The following is a 23448-nucleotide window of genomic DNA, read 5'->3' as shown; positions in this document are numbered from 1 at the left end:
CGGCGAGAACAGTAGAGAGAACTGTTAAGTACTGTCCGGATGTATACCTGTCTATTGAATTGAAAAATCAAATATATTACTTGTACGAATGATGGGATAAAAGAGAAGCTTTGGTCCATGAGCACTGATACTTTTTTCTTCGTTTTGATTATGAAACTCAAAAAAATCATTGAAGTTTTTTTCTTGATATATCAGTGAATAAATGTAATTATTTAAAAATTATGAGTTTGTTTGTAAATTTATATTAAGTGTCACAACCCTTAATAAATATTTTTGAAACGACGTACATGCATAAAAAAGACTCTAAAACCCATTACCATTTTCCGAAATTGCTTCTAAACTTGATAAAAATGATATGCCACTCTAAAAGCGTTTTTCTTTACGACCTACGATAACCAGATGTGATATATCTATTCTTATTCGTTTTCGAGTGAGAATAATCATTCAAGGGAAGAGAAAATATTTTTAATTACTCAACCATTAAAATTGTTTGTTTAAAACATTTCTTTGAGTCATTAACTACACTAAACAAGATCTTCAACCCTTATTTATTCTTAAAAAAATTTTCTATTAATAAATAAAATTTTTTTTAATTAATCAAATTCATGAAGAATAAAAAAATTCTTTTTACATGTAAGAAAAAACTCTCAGAATAGTACATTTTAATGGAACTAATTTTTTTATTCATTAACATATTAATTAGAAAAATAAATGAATGAAAAGAAAATTCATGAATTCGTTGTTTGTCTAGGTAAATGGAATTTTTTTAGTTTTACATTAGATGTGTGTAGGAAGGTATGTGAAATAGTTGTTTCAATTTTTCGTGTATCATAAAAATAGCTGAAATGTAAAAAAGTATAACACAGTTTGAATAACGTAAGCAAAAAAACAAAATTCTATTTTTCTAGGTATATGAGCTAAAATATAAGAGCGTTAATTTTTTCTAGTTATAACCGTTGGCAAGCGGCACAAAATGAATATCCTCTTGACTTTTTTTACTTCACCCTCTCACTCATCTTTTCGCGACGGGAAAAACAATTTGTGCGAAATAAGGCGGTGGCCCGAAGGCCCATGCCATATGCCAAGGGACGTCAAGCAACCCATAGGTAATTACAAGGGATGATGCTCTCTCTTGGTCTGTTACTGCGGGCTGTGTGTGTCTACCTAGTGGGGAGAGTGCTCCGAAATTTGGGAGTAGGGAGGTGGTATATATAAGAAAGACCGTGTACAACTAAGGTCACAGTTGATCTCAAATTTTCGAGGGCTGAACTCTAGTCTCTTATTCACGGTGTCTTTAACATATCAACTGATTGTTATTAACATAAAATTTTTTTTTTTAATTAAGTGTTACATTGGTTTGTAATAATCAACATTAAAGTGTAGTGAATATACATAAAAATTGAAAATAAGTGGAATTAAAAAAAAATCAAAATGCGTTTATTGTGGTTTGTTTTTCTTGTGTCATGTATGAGAATTGCTGCAGCTTTTGATCTTGGACCTCTCATTAGAATTGCTCAGTGCAGAATCCAATGTCTTAAGAAACACAGTGCAGACGGTACCTGTGATTGGTATTACAATAGAGGGGAATCAGTTTGCAGTGAGGTGTGTATTATTTATTATCAGTCATTACTCACTTTAATTTCACTTTCCTCTCTATTATCTTGACATCTAAATCTCATAATGCCTCGAGTAATATAAAACGGATTACAACATAGAATTCTACTGAAACGACATACATTAAAAGCTAATCGACAATATATCAAACATGTCTTTACCAATACATTTTAATTAAAAGAACTTAGTGTTATTAGACAAATCATTCATTATGAAATTGCCTCGCAGAAAAAAAAAACTTTATTAAATTTTCTTTCATTTCTTCATCGTCACAATTAATAACGAATCATTTATATTCAAACAAAAATTATTTAGCAATAATTATTTCCTTTAGAGATCATATCAATAGATGTTTATTTGTTGGCTCAATGAAGTAGTTATGTAATAGAGTTATGTAGAAGACCGTGATAATTAAGTAATCCGTTTTCTTGAGTTTCTCTCACCTGATTCTGCACCTGAACACTATAAATATATCCTGATTTTTTATTAACATATTTAACCCTTATATTGAATATTTTTATTAAAAACCATCAAGGTGGTCTGGAACACGTGATACGTTAGGGGGTAAATTTGAACGAATTGAGGGAGAGCCAGATGTGGAATCACGATTATCTCACGCACGTTGGATATTGCACAAGGGGAGGTCTCCCTTTCCAAAGGTCCAAAGGCCATTGCTCATTTACCACGTACATATGGGGGTGTCCATTAATTTCAGGGGAATCGATTGCACGAAAAGCCTGGTGCTCTACTCACACATAAACGATAAAAATAAAAGAAAAAGAATAAAGTACCAAAAAGTAAATGAAAAGAAAAAAATAAGAATGATGACTTATACACTTTATATACAACATTATCAATTCAAATTTATGCCTCAGAGAGACCATGTATGTCTACTTCGCGACGTTTCATCAAACGACCCTTCTTCCTATTAGAATAACCATTTTTATAGGGCGTACACCTACTGACGGAACGATTAAATGTAAAATAAAAATAACAAAATCCCTCGCACCTAAAGAATATATTTAAATGACCAACAAGTCGGTCTTCAATCCAACTTTATTAACAATTCAATTCTCTCGATTGTCATGTAAGATTAGGAAAAAAAAATTAATCGACTCACGATGCAGTTTGTCTTCTCTAAATTTATCCTCATGGGGTGCCAAACAAACAGTAAATAAATCAGTACGCTCGAAAAAATTCTACGCCCATACGTGTCTGTCTGATGGAAATTGTTCACGCGTCTCAATCAGAAAAACTAACGGAAACCTTTTTTCAACAATTCACGATAAAACGAATACACAAACGAAGGATTTATTGACTTTGATTTCAAAAAAAAAAAAAAAGAAACTTATTCTTCAAAGAATTGACAAAAGAAGAATGTTATAAATGATTAGAATACAAATTCTTCAAAAGTTGATAAAAGTCATTTTTTGATGTGGAATAATTATTGGAGATCTAAAGCTGAAACCACGTGAAGGATTATGAGATTAGTTTGGTTAAAAAATTTAAAGGTTTATGGCATTGTTCATAGCTGAAGCAATGAGAATAACCTGGACCAAGGTATATAGGTATAAATATATATATATATATATGGAGTTGATTCGTTTTGAGAAACATCATTAGTGGTCCAAGCAGAGTAGCCGGCGGATTTTCTACGAAGAACGCAGACAGCGGCGGTCACAATTAAGGTAAAGAATAGAAAGCAAAAGAAAACGAAGAAGGCCAAGAAGCGCAAGAAGATGAAGAAGAAACTCAAGAATAAAAGAAGAAAAATGTGAATAGTCGGAGCGCGCGCGATTATCCCAATAAATACGAAGACAACGACGAGAGTGTGGCCTGGTATATATGTCTGGAACAGGTTGGAGCTAATTCCAAGTCCCCAAACCCTCTTGCCGCTATAAGGCCTATAAGGGATCTTCTCTCTATGCTACTCCACTCTTGTGGACCACGCATCGACCCTGGTTAAATCGCTCGATTCAACAGACGGCTTGATGGTTTTTATTCGCCTTCCACTCATTCTTCTCCTACGATTTTTTATGAGCCCCTTGCCCTCTCTCTACTCTCATCGGCTCATTCCCACCGCCAGTAGAGTATACTTGCTGTTTTTCTTTATTCCTTATTTTTTTTATTCTTTTTAAAAATCTCTTAACCTTTCTTCCTGTGCTTACAGTGCTGGCAAAACTGCGAATCCCTCGAGACACAGTGGGAGGCCACGAAATTCATTTGCGAAGGAGACGAATATCTTCGTGTGAGTATATTTCCATTTCTTTTTTATTTTACAAGCTTTTATTATTTTTTCATTCCCGCGAGGGAAAAATAAGAGAGAGAGAAAGAAATAAAGTACGAGTTATGGCCATGTTTGTTTTGAGAGATGCGACTCATTTGCCTGCGAGTTTTATATGTCTCGTTGTATCTCGTTAGTAGATCTACCCAAGAGTCCTTTGAATTATTTTATCTTTTAATAAATTCGATAAATTTTGCTCCCCCCTTCTTACTTAATTTATAGTTACAACTAACCCCTCGACTTATTATCAATCACTTTAGTTACAATTATATGTCAGTTATTTGTCGGACTAATGAAATACATGTCCTCATTCAAACCCTCCAGCTATAATACGATAATTGTAAAATCAATTTTCAACACATAAATTATTATTAGCCCAATTACCTTATTTTCTGATTATTATTTCGTCAAATTTTATTTTTAAAATCCTTTCACGATTTATGTATTAAAAATGGCATACTAGTATTCAAGTGTAGATACATAGTTTGAATAAATTGTCAATTTTTTTTTCAAGTTGGGCATCGATTTTTTCAAAATAAAAATTGATTAATAGTTCATACTTTTTCAAGAATTAAGAATATCAATTCAAAAATCCACGTTTAGAATAATATTGTCAATTGCATCATACACAAATAATCCTGAAATCAGAATTCATAATAATTATTGAATAAAACATGAGGAATATTATTGAAAATAATAAAAGTATAATAAAAGTAAAGTAATAATAAAAGTATTTATTACCAAATCATTAAAAAATTTTCTGTCAAATTCCGTGACTAATAAAGAGCAAAGTTGAAAAAAATTAACAAAAAGTTTTATTATTTCACAGATAATAAATTAATGATTCAGCGTTTAATTTTATATTACACAAAATGTGACTTCTTTACCTTGAGCCTATTTTTCCACTATTGTCCTATAATCAGGAAAAAGACTCTCTTAATATAAATCAGTTTCTGTAAAATTTTCTGGTCACTGTAATGATAAAAGTAAGAAGAAATTTTTCAGTTTCCAAGAAGTCATTTATATAATTTCAACTCTTATTCAATACTTAGTTACCATCTATAATTATCTTCTCTCCGTGAAAAAAAATGAAATAATAGAAAAGAAGAAAAAAACATAAATTATCTCTAAAACCCTACGGAAGTTAGAGCGACCTTTTACGTCATTTCCTATTAGATTATCCGTTGAAAATTTTAAAATCGTCAAGTGAAGCGAGAAAATCGATCCTTTGAAACTGCAAAAATTGTATCGTTCAGGACATTTAGTACCCATGGACCAATCTATTTTGTCAAATACGCCAGATCTTTAACTTTTGTTACCTCAAATTCTTTTTCTCAACTTGAATATGTAAAGAAGAGAAAGAATAGTGCCTACTACTTGCTCTCATATCGACAGTGAAAAGCCCCCAGAGTCCCTCACTACCTGCTGATTTTCACGGAAGAATGAATCCAACCTCCGAGGACCCGAAACCAATTTTATTTCTTAGTTTTTTTTTCTTCTCCACGGCCTATTCCCGCCACTTTCAGATCTAAATCTTTTACCCATAGAATGCTGTGAACACTAAATGGTTCACCACCGCATTATGACTACTACTGCACCAAGATCTTGTCAAGATCTTGAGAGTTTCACTTGAGAATACGAGACAAAAAAAAAACAGAATTCCAGTTTTTCACAGTTTTATCCATGAAATATTATGAAACACACATGACTTTTATTTGAATACACAAGACTCTTTATTGTTTTTTATGACCTAAATATATATAGATATATATTACGATGCATCAAATATGTTGGGTCAAAGATTTAGAAGGTCGTTAATTAGTTAAAATAGCCTGGAACCACCATTATTCCATCTATCGCTCTCAGCAATCAAGACCTAAAGTTTTTTTTTCTCTTTCTCTTTGTCCCTCGCTTATTCTTTTCAGATTGCTTTTATTTTAGTTATGCTTGTAATTTTTTTCTGTCTATCACGCTTTGTCTTACAATGTGACAGATTTTTGTGCTTGATAGATTCATATATTTTTAAACAAAAAAAAACTATTTCTCAACAAACAAAAAAAACAATTTAACAAAACCTTGCATCAAATAATTTCTAAACAATGGACTTTTGAATTAAAAGTTTATTGTTTTCCTTTTGGTAAAATTTAACAAAAGAAAAATTTTTATTATTGAAAATAATAAATGAAAATATTTTATTTGAATAGTAGTTGATTAAAATAAATAATAAAAATTCATTTTAACTTTATAATGATAATAGCAATCATGTTCAAGTATTTTATTTGTTGCTCAAGTTTTTTTTTCAAAGTTAAAACATCTCATGCTGACTTAGAATTTTCTATTTCATGTTCACAGTGTCCAGCGTGTCAAACAGCTTGTCTGTACCGAAAGACAAGAGTGGAAGAGGAATATCTACCGTCAAGTCTTCCAGCGCCAGCTAAAGGACCAATAAAAATTGGACAGCATGACATTGCTATTTTACTGCGTAAAGCGTCTAATGTGTGGAAGGAGTATGGATACTACCCAGGTACTCGTGTACCTCTTCTCAGAGCAGATACATGGATCGTGGCTGTTCTTGAAGATGGCATAAAACACTTCAGCTGGGAGGAGTGGACTCCAACTTTGGAATCTCTTAAAGAAGGCCCATTAGTTGAGGCAACACTTTCTTGGCGTGACGTCGACATACAAATTCAAAGGCAAAGAGAATTGGAGCAAAAAAAATTCAATGATAGAGTTAGACAGTTTTATTTGGAAAAATACGGAGAAAAAGTTCTCGTTGAATGGAGAGATAGTCAAGATTCTCCAATTCCTGAAGAAGTTTTCCGCAGATTTTTCTTCAAGAGGAGATCTGAAGGTGAAGACATTAATTCTGGAGACCTATCGAACTCTTTTAAACAAAACAAATTCCTCGAAGCTTCGGATGGTGAAGGAGAATCTTATGTTGTCTCTTGGGAGCCTGAAACTGGTGGATTAATGGGCAATCAAGTAGTCGATACAAGATCAGCACAAATTTCGTTACTGCCTGGTACCAAATACCTCGTAAGAATTGCATCAAATGATGGCCCTGGAAGTTTCCCTATTGAAATCGATACTCGACCTACCTCAGTCCATGTGTGGAAAATAAAAAAAAACTTCGAAAATATACAGCCTATGGCAATTCTCTCAGCCGCGGCTTGTGCATTTATTGTAATATTCATAGTAATACTCATGAAATTAGTTTTGAGGAGTAAAAGTAAAGAATTCAATGAAGAAAACGTATAAAATTTTCTTTAAATATAATAATATTTAAAAAAAACTTGGGTAAAAAACCTTAGTTTACTGTAAATAGTGTACAGTTAACGTTAAACGATTCCAAAATAATTTACAATAATATATTGTAAAGTTCTAGCACCTGTGAACATTGTCTTCTTATTAATGACTTGCTCAACTTTGAGAAAAATAGACTGTATAAGAATATTATTTTATTATTATGTATAACATATAAAATCCAGATGACTATTAACAATTGATAAAAACTCATGTATTTATTTGTAAATAGTTAAATGAAAAAACTATTGTATATAAAATGTATGTATAATTGATAATTAAATAATCTATTATAAATAATTATATAAATAAAAAGTAACAAATTACTTAATTATTAAACAATTAAATACGTTCTCAATTTTTATTATTCGCAATCCTATCAACTATCAATATTCTAATTTTTTAATAAAAAACTCATCTGATTTTTTAAACTCTAATCATTATGTTTAGGTATGAAAGTTGAAATATAAATTTTCAAATAATCACGTATGCAAATATTAGAGAAAATTTGCAACTCGTTAATATCACCAAGCTTATCTCTTACCTTAAACTCTTAAGCAGAAAAGTATGTCGTGACCTCGAACTCTAGGTCCCGTTATCCTTCCATTGCCATGGACTCTCTACGCTTAGTCTTAACCGGCAAGTCGAGTGAAGATGATACCTCTTCTCGGGTTCTTATCATTACCATTTATCTTTGGTGTTTCTCCAGTAGTTGTTGCACCAGTTGACAACACAGGTCTAGTTACATTTGGTTTTGCTACTGCTTTAATATTTTCCAGTCTTCCAAGTGGATTTTCTGTAGGACCGAGGTATAAAATGAATCGGGCAAAAAAGTATTTTAAAATAATGAAAGAATAAACTCAATTTTGAAGAGATTTTAGTTTAAAGTTTTTACCTTGAATGATTTCTTAGATATGTTCCGAAATGGAAAAAACAAGCGTGCGAAATTCCAGCTGCGCAACATCCAGGATCCCATTATGTTTGTGATGAAGCTGGTGAGGTAAAATGCCTTCCAGGTACGACTTCATTTTATTTTCTTTTATATTTCTTTCCAATAATAAAAGAGTCGCATATTAAAATAGCTATTTATTAAAGTTGTAATTTAATATTTAATTAAGGTTGGATTGGAGATCTTTGTGACGTACCTTTGTGTCGAAAAGGTTGTGATCCCCTTCAGGGATATTGTCGAAGACCAGGCGAATGTCGATGCAAACTAGGCTTTTACGGCGAACTGTGTGATAAGTGTGTTGCTCTTCCAGGATGTCAACATGGCAGGTATTTATATTCATTTCATACCGTTAAAAATGATCTAGTAAAATTAATAAGTAGTCTTGTGAATTTTAAATGGACGAAGCAACGCCATTGACCCTCGGACGGGTGATCAACCTCTTCGGTCTTCACGACTACTTGTCTAACGGTATCGCTTTATATACTCTGTCAATTAAATAGTGAAATGTATCTAGAATTTTCTTTTTAATTCTTTTAGAGCATTCTCTAAAACTATTTGATGACTTTTATTGTATTTTTTATTGACGTAATAATTGCTAATAATTTATTGTTGAATATAAAATAAAATTTATTAATACTTGTATAGGTGTAATGTGAGCTTTGAATGTGCCTGCGATCCTGGATGGAAAGGACTTTTCTGTTCAGAGCCAATTTGTGATCCTGATTGTCACCCTAGTCAAGGATATTGCGAGAAGCCAGGAGAATGTAAATGTCGACTTGGTTGGCAAGGGCCCAAGTGTAAACAGTGTGCTGTTCTTCCAGGATGTGATCATGGAACCTGTCAAGGACCTCTCGAGTGTCGTTGCGAACCTGGATGGACAGGATTCCTATGTCAAACACGTAAGCATAAAATTTACAATTTTATTAACAATAAAATGAAATTAATTTAAGAATCGAAAAATAGACTCTTTGAAAGTTAATAAAATTTAATTGGGTTATTAATATTAATCAATATGTGGAATAAATTGAAATATAAATTTCCCAGCAATCTGCTCACCAGGATGTAGTAGAGAAAATGGTGGATGTCGCAAGCCCGGAACCTGCAGGTGTCGAGTTGGCTGGACTGGCTCGAATTGCACTGAATGTGTTCCTTATCCCGGATGCGTTCATGGTACATGTCGAAAGCCATGGGAATGTAGATGTCAACCTGGGTGGACAGGTGATTTGTGTGATGAAAAGCTAACTTTCTGTGATGAGCATCCTGATACATGTAGAAACAATGGAACGTGTGTGAGCATGACGAAAGCTGATGGCAATTACAGGTTTGTATTTTCTACATCAATGTATGTATACATCTTACTTTAATTAATATTAAAATTACTATCAAAATATTTATAATATTAATTTTTTATATTTAATATTTTTTTAAAACGCATATAGATGCATTTGTCCCTTGGGCTACACTGGACGCCAATGTCAAATAGAAACAGTCGAACCGGCAACAGATTTAACGCCTCCAGTGGCAGATCAATTTAGCTTGATGACAATGACACAAAATTCAGAAGCTTTTAAACCACAAGGGGAAGTTGATTCGAAATTCAATAAAACCTTTGTTAATTCACATCAAGGTCATTTAGACGCTGACAAAGAGGTAATAAAGGACGAGGGAGTTAATGGGGTAACAATAGAGCCCCTGGAGCCAATAATAATAACCGATCCTCCCTCCACTGTGGATCCAGCAGCAACTGCTGGTAAGTGGCCGATTGAAGATTCATCCGAATCATCAGTGATCGACAGTGACAATGAAACTTAAAAATTTTGTCAATTAGACAAAAGTTTCCCAATTATTGGTGATATCATTTTTTAATTATTGATTTTTATATTTATATACTTATTTATTTATTTATTTATTCTACGAGTGATAAGACGTATATTTATTTGTTACAATGATACATGATAATATTTTTCTTTGTAAAAAGTTTAATTTAAAAAACTGTTGGTGTAATTCCAGTTTACTGAATAAATCCAATGCTGTTGTGTCAGATTATGTTGATTGAATGCACGCAAATGTACTATTAGTAATTTTCGTGATTACTTTATTGCTAAGTTAGTAAAAGTTTTATTTAATTACTTCTATGTCTCTCTTATCAGAGGTTAAACAGGTACTCATACTCATACTCCAGATAAAATACGTTTCTCATTTTAATATAATGGTTAGAAAACCGGATAATGACTAATTCTTCAAACAAGTTGAAATCCAATTAGGCCCATAATTAATCACATCATTATGAATAATCTTTCATAAGACACATTTCTAACTGATTTAAGTCATATGATAAATTTTAGTCTTTAAATTTTCCATAGAATATCATTTCACACGTCAACATTTCTGACAAGACATTAATGGTAATTTATCAATATGATAATGAACTCGAATCTTATATTATTATGGTAAGTATATCGCTTATTTCTAAGTTTCAAAAAAAAAAGACAAAGAAATGTATAATTAATTAACAATAATTTTTGTATCTGTCTAGAGACAAGTTCATCTTTTTACTAAACTGCACTAAATAGTCCCATGCAATTACCCACGTAAGCTATTATATTGCCCACGCCAAAAGGATACGGATATGGTGATATAGGGGACTGTTATCCCACATAACGTCACCGTATAGAAGTTACGGTTGAGCGAACGCGAGTACTATGTACATATTCTATTACCTTTACCCACGTAACTCTTTATGTGCTCCGTTTATTACGTAATTATTTGTATCTCCTTTAATACAAGTACTCGGTATTATTTAAAGCTTCTTAAGACCGAAAAAAATCTTTATACTCATATATTTTTTTTCTACTGATTTTTCTGATGGGAATTACATCTCTATTTAATATTTATCTACAATATGAATTTAAATGTTGTTAATAAATTCAACACTTTATTCGGTATAAAAGGTTGATAACAAACATTATTTAGACGTTTCTATAATTTATATGAAAAATAAATCTCTTACAAACATTTACTTACATTCCTTTTTAACGCAACATCATAGTGAGTATTACAACATGAACAGAGATTTGCATTTGTATAATCGATGAGATTGACACACCCTCACCTGTATACAGAAGTAACAACAGAATTAACGCTATCAATTTACTTCGATCGAATAAAACGTTTGCACTTCCGCTTTCTATTTCATTTGAAACTTTCTACGTGGGGTTTCTTCTTTTAATCCTTTTTCACTTAAATCCGACTTGCTCGATTAATCGATGAAATTATTGTAATCAAGTTGAACTTAAACTCCAATCCTATGAGTATTAGAATCAAAACGTTTCATTTACTTAAGAAGTAGTTATACTTTAAACTTATGCCAATGAATAGTATAATTTCAAATGATGAAATAACTATTATTTTTGAAGTAATGTGACATAAAGGAAATTTTTTATGAAGACATAAATATGAATAAATGGAATTAACTACACAAACGCAAGAGTATATAAGAGAACTAATTAATATGCGATTTTATAGAGCGAAACGACACAGTTTCTCGAACAAATATACTTACGAAATTATACATTATTACATCAGAAAATAATCAAATGAGTATTCAATGCATCCATTTATTAGTATTAATCAATCGCTGCCGCAGGTATCTTACTTTATATCACTTAGAGATAACTTTTGTCCTCTTTGATCCATTTTTAACAACAAACTTTTTTTCATTATATCTATCCATATCTGTATGCTGATACACAATGCTATTATGTGCTACATGTCTTTTCGGAATTAATAACATATCGATCCGGTTTACAAGATACGTGCACTATCTTGTCTATTCTCCACCACTCGGTGCCAGCCACTCTTACGTTTTATGTCTATTACGATATATGCTAATTATCTATCGATCGCTGTTAAGATTTACCCAGAAACGTCCATCGTATTCATCAATTAACTGATTACTTAAATACACGGAGATATTCATTTGAATATTAAATTATCAAATTTTCATAGTAATCGATATTAAGATTATTTTTCTCAACTATTAAAAATAAAACGTTTTACTAAATGCTAATTACATAACTTTCCAAGGTCTAGGTGAAAAGTATATCACTAAATATAATTGATGAATAAATAATTTGTTAAAGAGATAATCTGTGTAATATAAATAGAATTTTCAACGCTAATATCTTATAATAAACACTTATTTTGTTTTTTTGAAATTTTTGGCTCTAACTCTTCTTCAATGGATCTCCATGATATAATAAAAAGCTAATACCTACTATTACAACTAAATCAAAATGTTATGGGTTATTAAAATTGATAAAAAAACAGCACATCTCGAAAGACGGATTAATGAATGAATGAAAAGGAGTAAATGACAGTTCAACATTATTATTAATAACTAAACTATTAACCTACGATAAGAATTGTCTGTGTCATGGTCACAGAGGTTGTTCTATTAAATGAATTTATGCTCTCTTATAATACACTGTGTTGACTAGATCAACATTCAACCTTGCTATTGTATTGTTCAGTCCTCGTTAACGGGTTCTCGTGTACACATATACTGATTTATTATTATTTTTACATCATGTATATTATATTCGCTCATGTATCATTCTTGCATCTCAACCGTCAATGAGGAACAATTGTATACGATCTTACAAAAATTTTTTTAATTAACAAACATGTATACTCTCAAGATATCAATTATCTTAGTTAAATATAAAGATCATACCTTCTGTGATTGTAGCATGTACGTTTATATGATCTTTTCTATGATTCTAAATAAATTCAAGGTGCGCCCTGTGACGCGGATCTTGTTCTCACGAGTATAGAACTTAGTATACCCTAGACGGCACATTCTTACTTACCTACATGTTCTTATATTATACTTTTAAAATACATACTTATAATTATAATACCTTAACTCTTTTCTTTCGTAAATTCCAGCCACATGTTTGTGGCTGTGCGTGCATTCGATCGCCCTATCACTCCGCAAATTTGTATCAATTCTCTGCATATTTATCCTTTTAGATTTCTCAAGGTATTTCTGCTGTTTCTAAACAATGTGTACAATTGATAATTACAAAACAAACTAGCATAAACGATTCTCTATGTCTGCTTTCCATTGTGTATGCTTTACATAATAGCCTTTTTGATTAATAATTAAATAAACTTTCTTTATTCGTCGTTATTAAATCAGTCCCCAATGTGACTTAATTAATACATCTCTTTATTTCAATAACTTTTATAATACTGGTTAACTAAAAATTATGATAATTATTTTAATAATATTATAATAGTCCTCAAAGTGTATATTATTTTCTCAATCATACGCACGTGTACGACCTCAACTTTATTTTATGCATTACGTAAAATAAGTTGCGGTGAAAGAGACAAAGATATTAAATTATTGTGATAAGAATCATATAAAAATTATGACTGTTAATCTATTTATTAAAAAATATATTTACATGGTATCGTATTTATCACGACTACCTAATTTACTTTAAATAAAATTATAGAATATTTAAAAACAAGAGCTGAAATTAGAATACAATCAAAGGGATACTGTTAGTAGGCGTGTTAGCTTGATAAATAGGCTGAAAAATATAATATCTCACCGGTCTACATAATTTTAAACGTGTTGCATTACTTGCATGGTCTTAGGGGCAAGACTTCCGCCATTGCAAAAATCATTCACTTCCAATCATCATTGTATTAAATACAAACTAGACAAGGCGTATAATTAAGATACTTTTGTTCTAGAAAAAATCCCTTCAGAATTCCTCACAACTTTTCTAACTAAACGTTATCTACCGTACACAATTAGTGATAAAAAAGTTTATGCAAAAAAAGTGCAATAAGTATAATAAAATTTTTAAAAAATATTACTTGTTTCAATTATTTACATAAGTTATTGATAATATTAATAATATGAAAGAAATGGATTTTTTCTGATTAAAACTTGAAATGTTGTTATCAAACTTACAGTGCTAGGGGCTAAAAATGTGATATTACGGAAGTGAAAAAAGCAGAAGATAAAAGAATAGAAATTGTGGTTTACACTGGAAAGCATGACACACAGGGTACGAGGTATCACGATGCATTCACATAGCAAGAAACGATCATTTGGTCATGTGTTATACAACAGTGTCGCTTAAATGTCTGTGTTTTATATGTATTATTATACAAAGATATCAAGTAGATCTAGAAGTAATAGATCGTACAGAGTAAGTAAATGCGTGTAAAGTATAAGTAAGTAGGTGTGGCATTAGAAGGACCAACGTCTATTGGTTCTTACATGGCAGGGTGTTAGAGTAAATGAAAGTCAATTCCCTATATAAAGGGTAGTTTTGTTCAATATCAACAGAACAATTTAAACCGATCGACACACAAGTTGCCGTTCAATTAATCATGAAGGTCTTGGTATGTTATAAGAATCTTACTTTTTATTTTTTTTGACAAAATAAGTTTGTAGATTTGATTTTAAAGTAGTTTTTGTCATCAATTTTATAGTATAATTTTTAATAATTAAATAATCATTTTTTACCATCCAATTATTTCTAGATCTGTTTGATGCTCGTGGCTTTGGCCTACGCCGAAGAAGAAAAGACGGTCCAGAAACGAGGTCTTGGTCTCAGCCTTGGATACGGATGGGCTGGAGATTATGGTGGCTATGGACATGGATATGGACATGGGTATGGTGACCACGGTCATTCTGTCCATGTTGCTGCTGTCCCAGTCCCTGTTGCTGTACCCAAACCCTACCCCGTTCCAGTTGATCGTCCCTACCCTGTTAAGGTAAATTTAAATAAATCATTTTAATAAGAGTAACAAATTGTTCTAACTGAACTATACGTTAACAATCGTTTTAATGGAATTTAAGTAGGGTTCGAAATCTAATAATATTTAAGTTGCATTATTTAAACAACAATACATTCATTATTGAAAACTAATCACTCTTTTTGAGAGGATTTTTTATGTTTAAATAATTTAATTGTTTAAACTTTTACTAAATAACTTTTTGTTATATAACACATTATTACTTACCAGATATTGGCCACTTTTTATTTGTATTTATCTAAACAATGAAACCATTGTAACTATTTTTATTAGTTTATGGTAAATTTTGTGGTAATGAGTCCCTTATTAGTAATAATTCTTATTAATATAGCAAATTTACATAACCAAAGGAATAATCGTTAAAATAATATGCACTACAATAAACAATGTCTATTGTTTTTCAGGTACCAGTAGCTGTACCCAAACCAGTACCAGTCGCTGTACCTGTCCCAGCCCCATACCCTGTTGTTAAGACCCAAACAGTTCATGTTCCAGTTGACAGACCTTACCCTGTCAAAGTACCAGTACCAGCTCCCTACCCAGTTAAAGTAAGTAAAAATTGCAACACTTTAAAGATTATTAAATAAGATAATATAATAGGTTAATAATTGTGTTGCATGAATAACATGAAACTGAATCAATTGCAGGTACCTGAACCCCACCCAGTTCCAGTTCCAGTCCCTCAACCCGTCGTCGTTAAAGAACACGTTCCCGTTTATGTTCAGGCTCATGGACACGGATATGGACATGGATACGGACACGGATACGGACACGGATATGGACATGGATACTATTGAAGATGCTAAATAAACATTTTAGCGATTAATCACCAAATTCACTTTTATACTTCACCTTTTTTCATATATAAATTACAACCCACTTGTCAAGAATGAATATCTCGACACCAAATCGCCTGCATTAGCATTGTTCGTTTATCACGACATATGCAATCAACCAAAATACTCTGTCTTTTATTTAGATTTTAAAATTTTAGAAAATTTCATTGATGATAAATAAATTGACTTTTGTCATGTTTTTCGTATAAAAGTTGTATTATCATTATTATTATTTTTAATTAAGTACTACTTTCTAATTGTAATTTTTTAAATTATTTTTCAAATATTAAATTTAAGTTGAGATATTGATTAAAACAATCTACATCGATAATTTTTCTTGTATTCCTTTCTTCTTACAATACATAGATTATTTTTCCTAAAAAAATTCATTTCCAAGAATAATTTTGAAAAAAAATAATTGGAAAGTACTTTTCGCTATTAAAAACTGATTAACATAAAATAATAGTAAAATGAAGAGTTACGGACTCTACATATTACTACAGGTTCTTTATGTTTCCATGTCACTTAGCGAATTTATAGTTTACGTCATAGATGATATCAATAAGCTCTATTGACGCGTAAGATACTAATAATATGGGACCATTTTTCTCTATATTATGTCTTGTTTACCTGACTTTAAATGTATAAATTAATTATTGAAATATTTGAGATTATCTCTTTTGGTGACCATAGTGACGCAAGAAATTAACTTGAATGACATTGAAAGATATGTTCTTTCTCCATCTATGGCAATAAAATAAATAATTCTAACGAGCATTAGAGGGTGTTGGGGGTATAACTAAAGTATAAAAACCACGACCATCATCCAAATCATCACAGTTTCAAATCTCCAAGTATCATCATGCAATCGAAGGTATAGTGTATTTATAAAACTTTTTTTTTACCAATTTTAAGTAAAGAGAAACTTGACAAAATCTTGACTTCATATAAAATTTAATCAGAAATGTTTTACTTACTTTTTCATTTTATTTTTTATTTTAGATAATCATCTTTTTCGCTTTAGTAGCAATAGCCGCAGCAGGAAGTAATAACTCCAAAGAACAACCGGATAATTCAAATGGAGCCAAAAATAAGAGAGGATTAATAGAATTCGGATATGGATATGGTTTCGATTCTACACCTGACTTTGAATACATCTATCCTCCTTATTCTCCAGAAGTAACTGCTGGACTTCAGTCAATTATTACAAAAGAAGTTTCTCTACCTTTAGTGCATCAATCACTGACTCTTCCTGTTAAAAAATACGTTCAAGTAAGTTAACTTGATTTTATTGGTGTTATTGATAAGAATACAATTTTTTTTTCTTTCTAAAGAGTCTTAAATTACTTCATTTCCAATAAAATGATTACATGTTTTAAACATTACAATTTTTTGTTGGGGAATAGTTGAAATAAATATTTCTGAAGAAATTTTTTGTAAAAATAAATTTTTTTTTTATTAACAACCTTGTAATAAATAATTTTGAACATTTTATAGGTACCGCCATATACAAAAACTGTTGATCATGTCTACTCTGCCGAGGTACCAAAAACTCCAATTGTGATAAAACTTGCTCAACCCTATTCAGTGTCATATCTCAAACATGTACCTTCACAAGTCTCTACATACATTGCTGCTCCATCGGCATCATCTCCAAATGTTTACGAAAAATATTCTAATCTCAACAAACATTCAACGTGGTAAATAATTTAAAAATGTTTTTAAACATAAAATTACTCCTACATTTAAAAAAAAATAATTTCTTAAATTTAATAAAAATTTACTATAATAATCAACAAAAAAATTAATAAAACAACAATTCAAATAAAAAATTGAAACAAATAATTTTTCATTTCATTAGTTTTTGTCTTCTGAATGAGAAGTGTCAGAATATGATTCATTTTGTTCTTGATATCCTTCAGTTGATACTTGATTATAATCCGAGCTTTCATGATTAGATTGATAGTTATTAGAAACGGGAACTGGGTGTGAAACTGGATAGGGTAATGGTTGAACAATCTTAACTGGATGAGGAACAGGTAGGGGTTGTGGTATAGAAACAGTTTTTGTAATAAAAAAAGGAACTTGCTGAGGAAGCTCTACAGGTATATGTTTTGAGACTTGATACGGCACATGTTCAGGCACTTTCACTATCTGTGGCACTGGTACCGGTACTGGATGATTCACTGGTACAGGAACGGGAACATGATATGGAACCTAAAGTAAAAAAATCCTTGTAATAATAATCACTTATGAAGAAAAAAATTTTGCGAATATTATTAATAATATCATATTATTAAGGAAATAAAAGTAAACTATTTAATTAATTAAGAAAGATATTAAATAATAAATGAATGAAATTGTATAGTCAATGGTTTCAAATTACCTTGACTGGATAAGGAACCGGTACTTTCACAGCGACAGTTTTTGTAATCTTGATAACTTTTGTTGGCACATCTTCAAAATTAACTGACTGAGACACTAATTTTGGACTAGAGAATCCATGATTTTGTGGGTACGAATAATGAGAGGCGTAACATCCAACAGATAGTAATGTAAATGTCAACTAAAACAGTCATAAAATTTTTAAATATAAATGTAAATAGTTTTTCAACTATCAATATTACTAATATTTACATCAAAATTAAACTCTTTTTATAAAATATTCTGTAATAGTTTTTATTAATATTTACTTACAAACGATATCATATTTTCTGTACTTGAATTATTGACCTTCTTCGTAAAACTATATCACACTGGCTATGAAATAAAGGATGTTGGTTTATATACTGAGACTATCACTGACATTCACGAAGAAAACACTTTCTTTCTACACTCACTAGGCGAGTGCTGATCTTTCTTTTTTTTGAAAAAAAGTATTAACTAGTTCCGCATTGGACAATTCTATTGTAAATTAAAAAAAACTATGATACTAAATATTTAGTAATCTCTTAAGATATCTAATATTTAATTATTTATTGATACTAATGAATTTTTATTTCAGTTATTGGGATTTTAATGGTCAACCAGGATTATTTTGTTTTTCACAATAAACGGTAGAAAAAGAGTGAATAATATAAAATCAAACTGTTACGTAGTAAATTGGAGATTAGAAGAGAACGGTGAAAGGATTCAACACCGGAACTTGAAACATGATTCGTTGGGATCCATTCTATTTCCATCTTCCATTCAATTTAATTGTTGATATCATAACAAAATACATATCAGCAAAATATTTGACAGAGGTTTTTATGTATAAATTTTTGGAAGATGATCTTCTTTTTTCCGTTTCATGGGTCATAAAATTTTTTATTGTTAAAAAAACATGAAAAAATTCTATTAATTTTTTAATTATTTCAGTAATATCATCGGACTATGTCTAAAAATATTCTGTATATAAATTATCAGCTAAAATATGAATTTTTTGTAATCTTTTTAAATCAGACTATTTTTTAACAAGATCGTTATTATATACAGATCACCTTGAAAAAACCTTTGACACCATCAAGATCCTGTTTGATTCTGGCGATCGATACGGAATTTTTATTGTTCTTTTTACTCCCATAATTTTTTATTAATCTGATTCTATCTTTATTTTTAAACATTATTTTATAATTAATTAAAAATTGAATTTTGAAAAAAATTTCTTTTGTTTGATATTTGATGTTTGAATAACCAATATGTGTCCATATATTGTTTGATACAAAAGAAAATAAATTATTTCTTCTAAAAAGACGTATCAAAAATAAATCATGTAAGGAATTCATTTTGGATTTTCAAGGTCGATCTATTCGATCATATACTACTTTGCGAACTCGATTCAAAATTTAAATTTTGTAATGTTTGATGAAAAAACTGTATTCTTTTAATGAATATGTTTACTTCAAATTAATTTTTCATAATTTATAAAAATATAATTAATACAATTATAATGAAACACTAACGGAAACAAAATAAAAGAAACTTTCTTAAAATAAGAATTTTTTTTTTATAAAAAACTCATTGTGAATGAATATAACTCATTATTATTCTATAAATCTTCTACTTAAAAATAACATAGAGTAAATGCCAACTAATGGTCAGTACCTTAATTCATTCTTAATATACTTTTTATATTCCAGCAGCTGTCAAAGGAATCCTATATTATTTAGAGAAAACATTTTTAAGTATAAAATTAAATCCAATCAAACTTATTTCTTATTTTTATAACTTCTATTAATGTAATAGGAAATATTTATCAAAATTTCCCCAAAGAAAATTATTTTCATTCTCAAAATTATGAAATCATTTCTGACATAAATAACAAAAATGAAATAAAAACCGGTAAAAGTTCAAAAATATTGATAAATAATTCAAATAAGTGTAATAAAACTAATGAAAGTTTTGTTTAGTCTCAAGGATAGTAATAATAATTTATAAATCTAACTTCGAAACGTTGGCAGTTTTTAGTAATTTCGCAATATGTATTCAATCTATAAAATTTCGCACATCTTGCGTATTATATTTGCAAACTAAATTTCAATAATTTTAATGCGTATATTAAAATAATAATGATTATTCAACATAAGTTAGATGAAGAAAAAAGAAATTACTAGAATACTCAAGGAGTTGATACTAGAATCATAAAAATTCGAATGAAAAAGATGAGAGAAGATTCCTTTACCATTTCTTAAATTCTCAGACATTTGTCAACGATTGCCTTCATTGATCACATGATGCAAATTAACTATTTGGAAACTGACCATATCTTAGAAAGTACAATTATTAGGACATGAATTCTAATATAGTCTCTCATCTGCAGGGACCATAGGTCTATCCAGTGTAGGTGATAGTCGTCAAATAATTATACTTTCACGTTGCCCTTTCACGGATCGGAAAGAAACAATTTTCGTCATCTATAGTATTATTATATTCATTAAAGAATCCCATAAGGGCCTCCATGACACAAGGAAAAATATGTATTTCAATCCATAAATAAATATTTATTTAAAAGAAATCAACGAAAATTCACACGAAGAAATTGAGAAATATCCTGAAAAATGTTTCTAATTTTTAGTTACTTATTAACACTTTTACGTACACTAATTTATTTAGTTGTTATTTTTGTATAGTAAATATCTTAAAAGCTTTTTAATAAATAATTTATAAAATGTTTATGTTAAATTGATAAATAGTTTTATTTATTACAAAGAACCTTCGCAATATTTAAAATAATTACTCATTTAATCGAATGATTAAATGATTAATTATTGTTATGATTAATTCATAAAAATAGCTTAAATAGTGAAAATAAGATTTAAATTAACAACTAAATATGTTATTATTATTGATATGTTTACATTCAAAGTAAAAAAGATAAACTGAAGAACTAGTGCCTAATTAAGAAAATTGCACATTTAGAAGATAACTTTTTTAAAATTTCGAAGATTCGGCATTCAAGATCATCGAAAGATTCAATGCGACAGAGAGTAGAAGATGAAAAAATTCGATATAAAAAACACCTTCATATCTAGTTCTTCCAATGCCACGAGAATTACGAAATCCATAAAAGAAGGGGAAGAGTTTGGATGCGTATAAAAAGTCGAAATCTTCTTCCCAAAGTGTTCAACTGTCATTGAAACTCCGTGCTATCAACATGAAGTTTCTTTTAGTATCAGTGGTGAGTGCGTTGAAAAAATAACTTACTACAATATTTATTTATTGTTCACTACTCTAAAAGATGAAATTAAATCGATTAAATAATTGTTAAAATTAGGTGCTCTTAGTGGGTTCATCTCTTGCTGTACCAGTGGTAAGGCGAGTACGAAGAGATATTCTTCCTGGAGATCCACGATATGGTACAGATTATCATCATCACCATCATCATGTTCATGGTGACCACCATGATCATTCTCACGGTCAAGTTCAAGTAAGCAAAGCTACTGGAAACTACGTTGGATCTTACTTGGCACCCGCTCCAGTTTATGGACCACCTGGTTACCAACCCGGTACTCCTCTTGGACCTCAAAATACTCCTGTTTTCGCTGGAACTTACCAACAACCAGCTCAAGTAATTGAATCATATTCATATCTTTCTATATCATTTTACTACTAATTTAAAATAAATCAACATTTACGAGTTACTAAAAAGTATAATTTCATTCTAGTTTCATTATCATATATCAGAAATTCATTTATAAAATACATATTTTTCCTTATAAATTATTTTCTGAAGCTAAAGTATTATTTCTATTGATTTTAGGTGCACAATCACTATCATCACGTACCAGCACCCACTTATGGAGTTCCAACCCAACAAGAACATCACCATTATTCAGGTTCTCAACCCTCCGCACCGATTACAACTAAAGTCACACCCACTGTTAGTCAACCAATTGACTCCTATGGAAGCCCAATCAGTACTAACGTTAATCATCATCATCATCATCATCATCATGAAACAATGCAAACAGTTCAACAACCAACCAGAAGCTACCTCACCCCAGTAATTGAAAGTAAGAAGCCAGAAGCCACTGTCAATACTAAGGTGTTATATGACCAACCTAAAGTTAATAACGCATACTTGGAACCAACTGTTCGATCACCAGCTACATCAGTCCCTAAATTACAATTTGTTCCCGAATCCCGGCCTGTACAAAAGAACCAAGGTAATTTACAAACAAAATTATATATTAATATCTTAAAATCTAAAATCTTAATAAATAAAGAATTCATAACATGATTTATTCCAACAGTTACCGTTGAAACTGTACCAGCTACACTTCTACATGAATACACGACCGTCGTTCGTGACGAATCAGTAGGAGAAGCACCATCAGGCCCTTTCCCATCTATCCCGAACTTCCCCGCCTCGTTCCCCAACTTTGAAGTTCCTCAAGTCCCAGACTTCTCAACAGCTACCCAAGGCTTTACTGACAATTTCAGTAACTTTGGCGAAAATTACGAAAACTTCGTTTCCAATTTCAATACCAATGGATTTAACTTCCCTGGTTTTGGAACCCAAACTAATGAAAAAGTTGAATCAACACCTGTCCAATCAGCTCCAGTTGTCAAACAGGCAGACGAACCAGTTACTGACACTCAATCAGTCGTTGTTGAAAATCATCATCATGAGCATCATGAACTCCATCAACAACACCCACATCAAGAACACCAATATCAACACCAACCTCAAGAGCACCAACATCAACAACACCAACATCAACACCAACATCAACAACACCAACATCCACAGCCAACAGCTAACAAAGAAACCCAACAACTTGTTGACAACAACGGTGGATATGTTTATTAGAAAACATATTGATAAATTCTAAACATTAAAACATGCATTATAAATAATAGCATTATAAAATTTTAGTACCGATACTAAAAATAAAAGAATTAGATCATTTTAAGTCAAATGTACGATGTATTTAAAAGAGCTTCTTACAAGCTGATACAAGTTCATTTTTCTGAAATAAATTGTACAAAAATTTTATACAATTTTTAAAATAAAAAGAAAAAAACATTTAATTGCATTGATTTTTGTTATTTCCAACCAATAAATTTAAAATTAAAATAGATAAAAATAATAATAATAAACAGAAATATAAAGATTTAAATTATGATAATGA

The 23448-nt window shown here is 30.5% G+C and overlaps 6 protein-coding genes across 6 annotated transcripts; 5 read left to right on the top strand and 1 right to left on the bottom strand.

The window, feature by feature from the left end:
• The first annotated feature begins 1256 nt into the window (after positions 1-1256).
• On the top strand, positions 1257-7380 carry LOC118069104 (uncharacterized). Its single transcript, XM_035086983.1, has 3 exons — positions 1257-1602; positions 3785-3862; positions 6251-7380. The coding sequence occupies exons 1-3, from the start codon at positions 1432-1434 to the stop codon at positions 7154-7156; spliced, it is 1155 nt and encodes a 384-aa protein (XP_034942874.1). The 5' UTR covers positions 1257-1431; the 3' UTR covers positions 7157-7380.
• A 364-nt stretch (positions 7381-7744) lies between these two features.
• On the top strand, positions 7745-10069 carry C901. Its single transcript, XM_035086982.1, has 6 exons — positions 7745-8010; positions 8114-8217; positions 8320-8476; positions 8796-9049; positions 9195-9471; positions 9590-10069. Exons 1-6 carry the CDS (start codon positions 7856-7858, stop codon positions 9960-9962), a joined length of 1320 nt encoding a protein of 439 aa, XP_034942873.1. The 5' UTR covers positions 7745-7855; the 3' UTR covers positions 9963-10069.
• A 4421-nt stretch (positions 10070-14490) lies between these two features.
• LOC118069105 (cuticle protein 65-like) lies at positions 14491-16043 on the top strand. Its single transcript, XM_035086984.1, has 4 exons — positions 14491-14579; positions 14721-14954; positions 15401-15544; positions 15644-16043. Exons 1-4 carry the CDS (start codon positions 14568-14570, stop codon positions 15791-15793), a joined length of 540 nt encoding a protein of 179 aa, XP_034942875.1. The 5' UTR covers positions 14491-14567; the 3' UTR covers positions 15794-16043.
• A 571-nt stretch (positions 16044-16614) lies between these two features.
• LOC118069119 (uncharacterized) lies at positions 16615-17536 on the top strand. Its single transcript, XM_035087004.1, has 3 exons — positions 16615-16706; positions 16835-17104; positions 17330-17536. Exons 1-3 carry the CDS (start codon positions 16695-16697, stop codon positions 17534-17536), a joined length of 489 nt encoding a protein of 162 aa, XP_034942895.1. The 5' UTR covers positions 16615-16694.
• Positions 17537-17689: 153 nt separating this feature from the next.
• LOC118069100 (cyclin-dependent kinase inhibitor 1C-like) lies at positions 17690-18541 on the bottom strand. The gene is made up of 3 exons (XM_035086978.1): positions 18530-18541; positions 18219-18398; positions 17690-18049 (listed from the first exon to the last, which is right to left on the bottom strand). Exons 1-3 carry the CDS (start codon positions 18539-18541, stop codon positions 17690-17692), a joined length of 552 nt encoding a protein of 183 aa, XP_034942869.1.
• Positions 18542-21423: 2882 nt separating this feature from the next.
• On the top strand, positions 21424-23329 carry LOC118069117 (LIM domain-containing protein A-like). Its single transcript, XM_035087001.1, has 4 exons — positions 21424-21491; positions 21588-21881; positions 22074-22479; positions 22567-23329. Exons 1-4 carry the CDS (start codon positions 21468-21470, stop codon positions 23124-23126), a joined length of 1284 nt encoding a protein of 427 aa, XP_034942892.1. The 5' UTR covers positions 21424-21467; the 3' UTR covers positions 23127-23329.
• Positions 23330-23448: the final 119 nt, after the last annotated feature.

This window comes from Chelonus insularis, unplaced genomic scaffold (assembly GCF_013357705.1).
Source record: "Chelonus insularis isolate UGA/USDA-ARS -01 unplaced genomic scaffold, ASM1335770v1 contig_405_pilon, whole genome shotgun sequence".
Classification (NCBI taxonomy): domain Eukaryota; kingdom Metazoa; phylum Arthropoda; class Insecta; order Hymenoptera; family Braconidae; genus Chelonus; species Chelonus insularis.
This window is presented reverse-complemented; position numbering and strand designations above follow the sequence as displayed.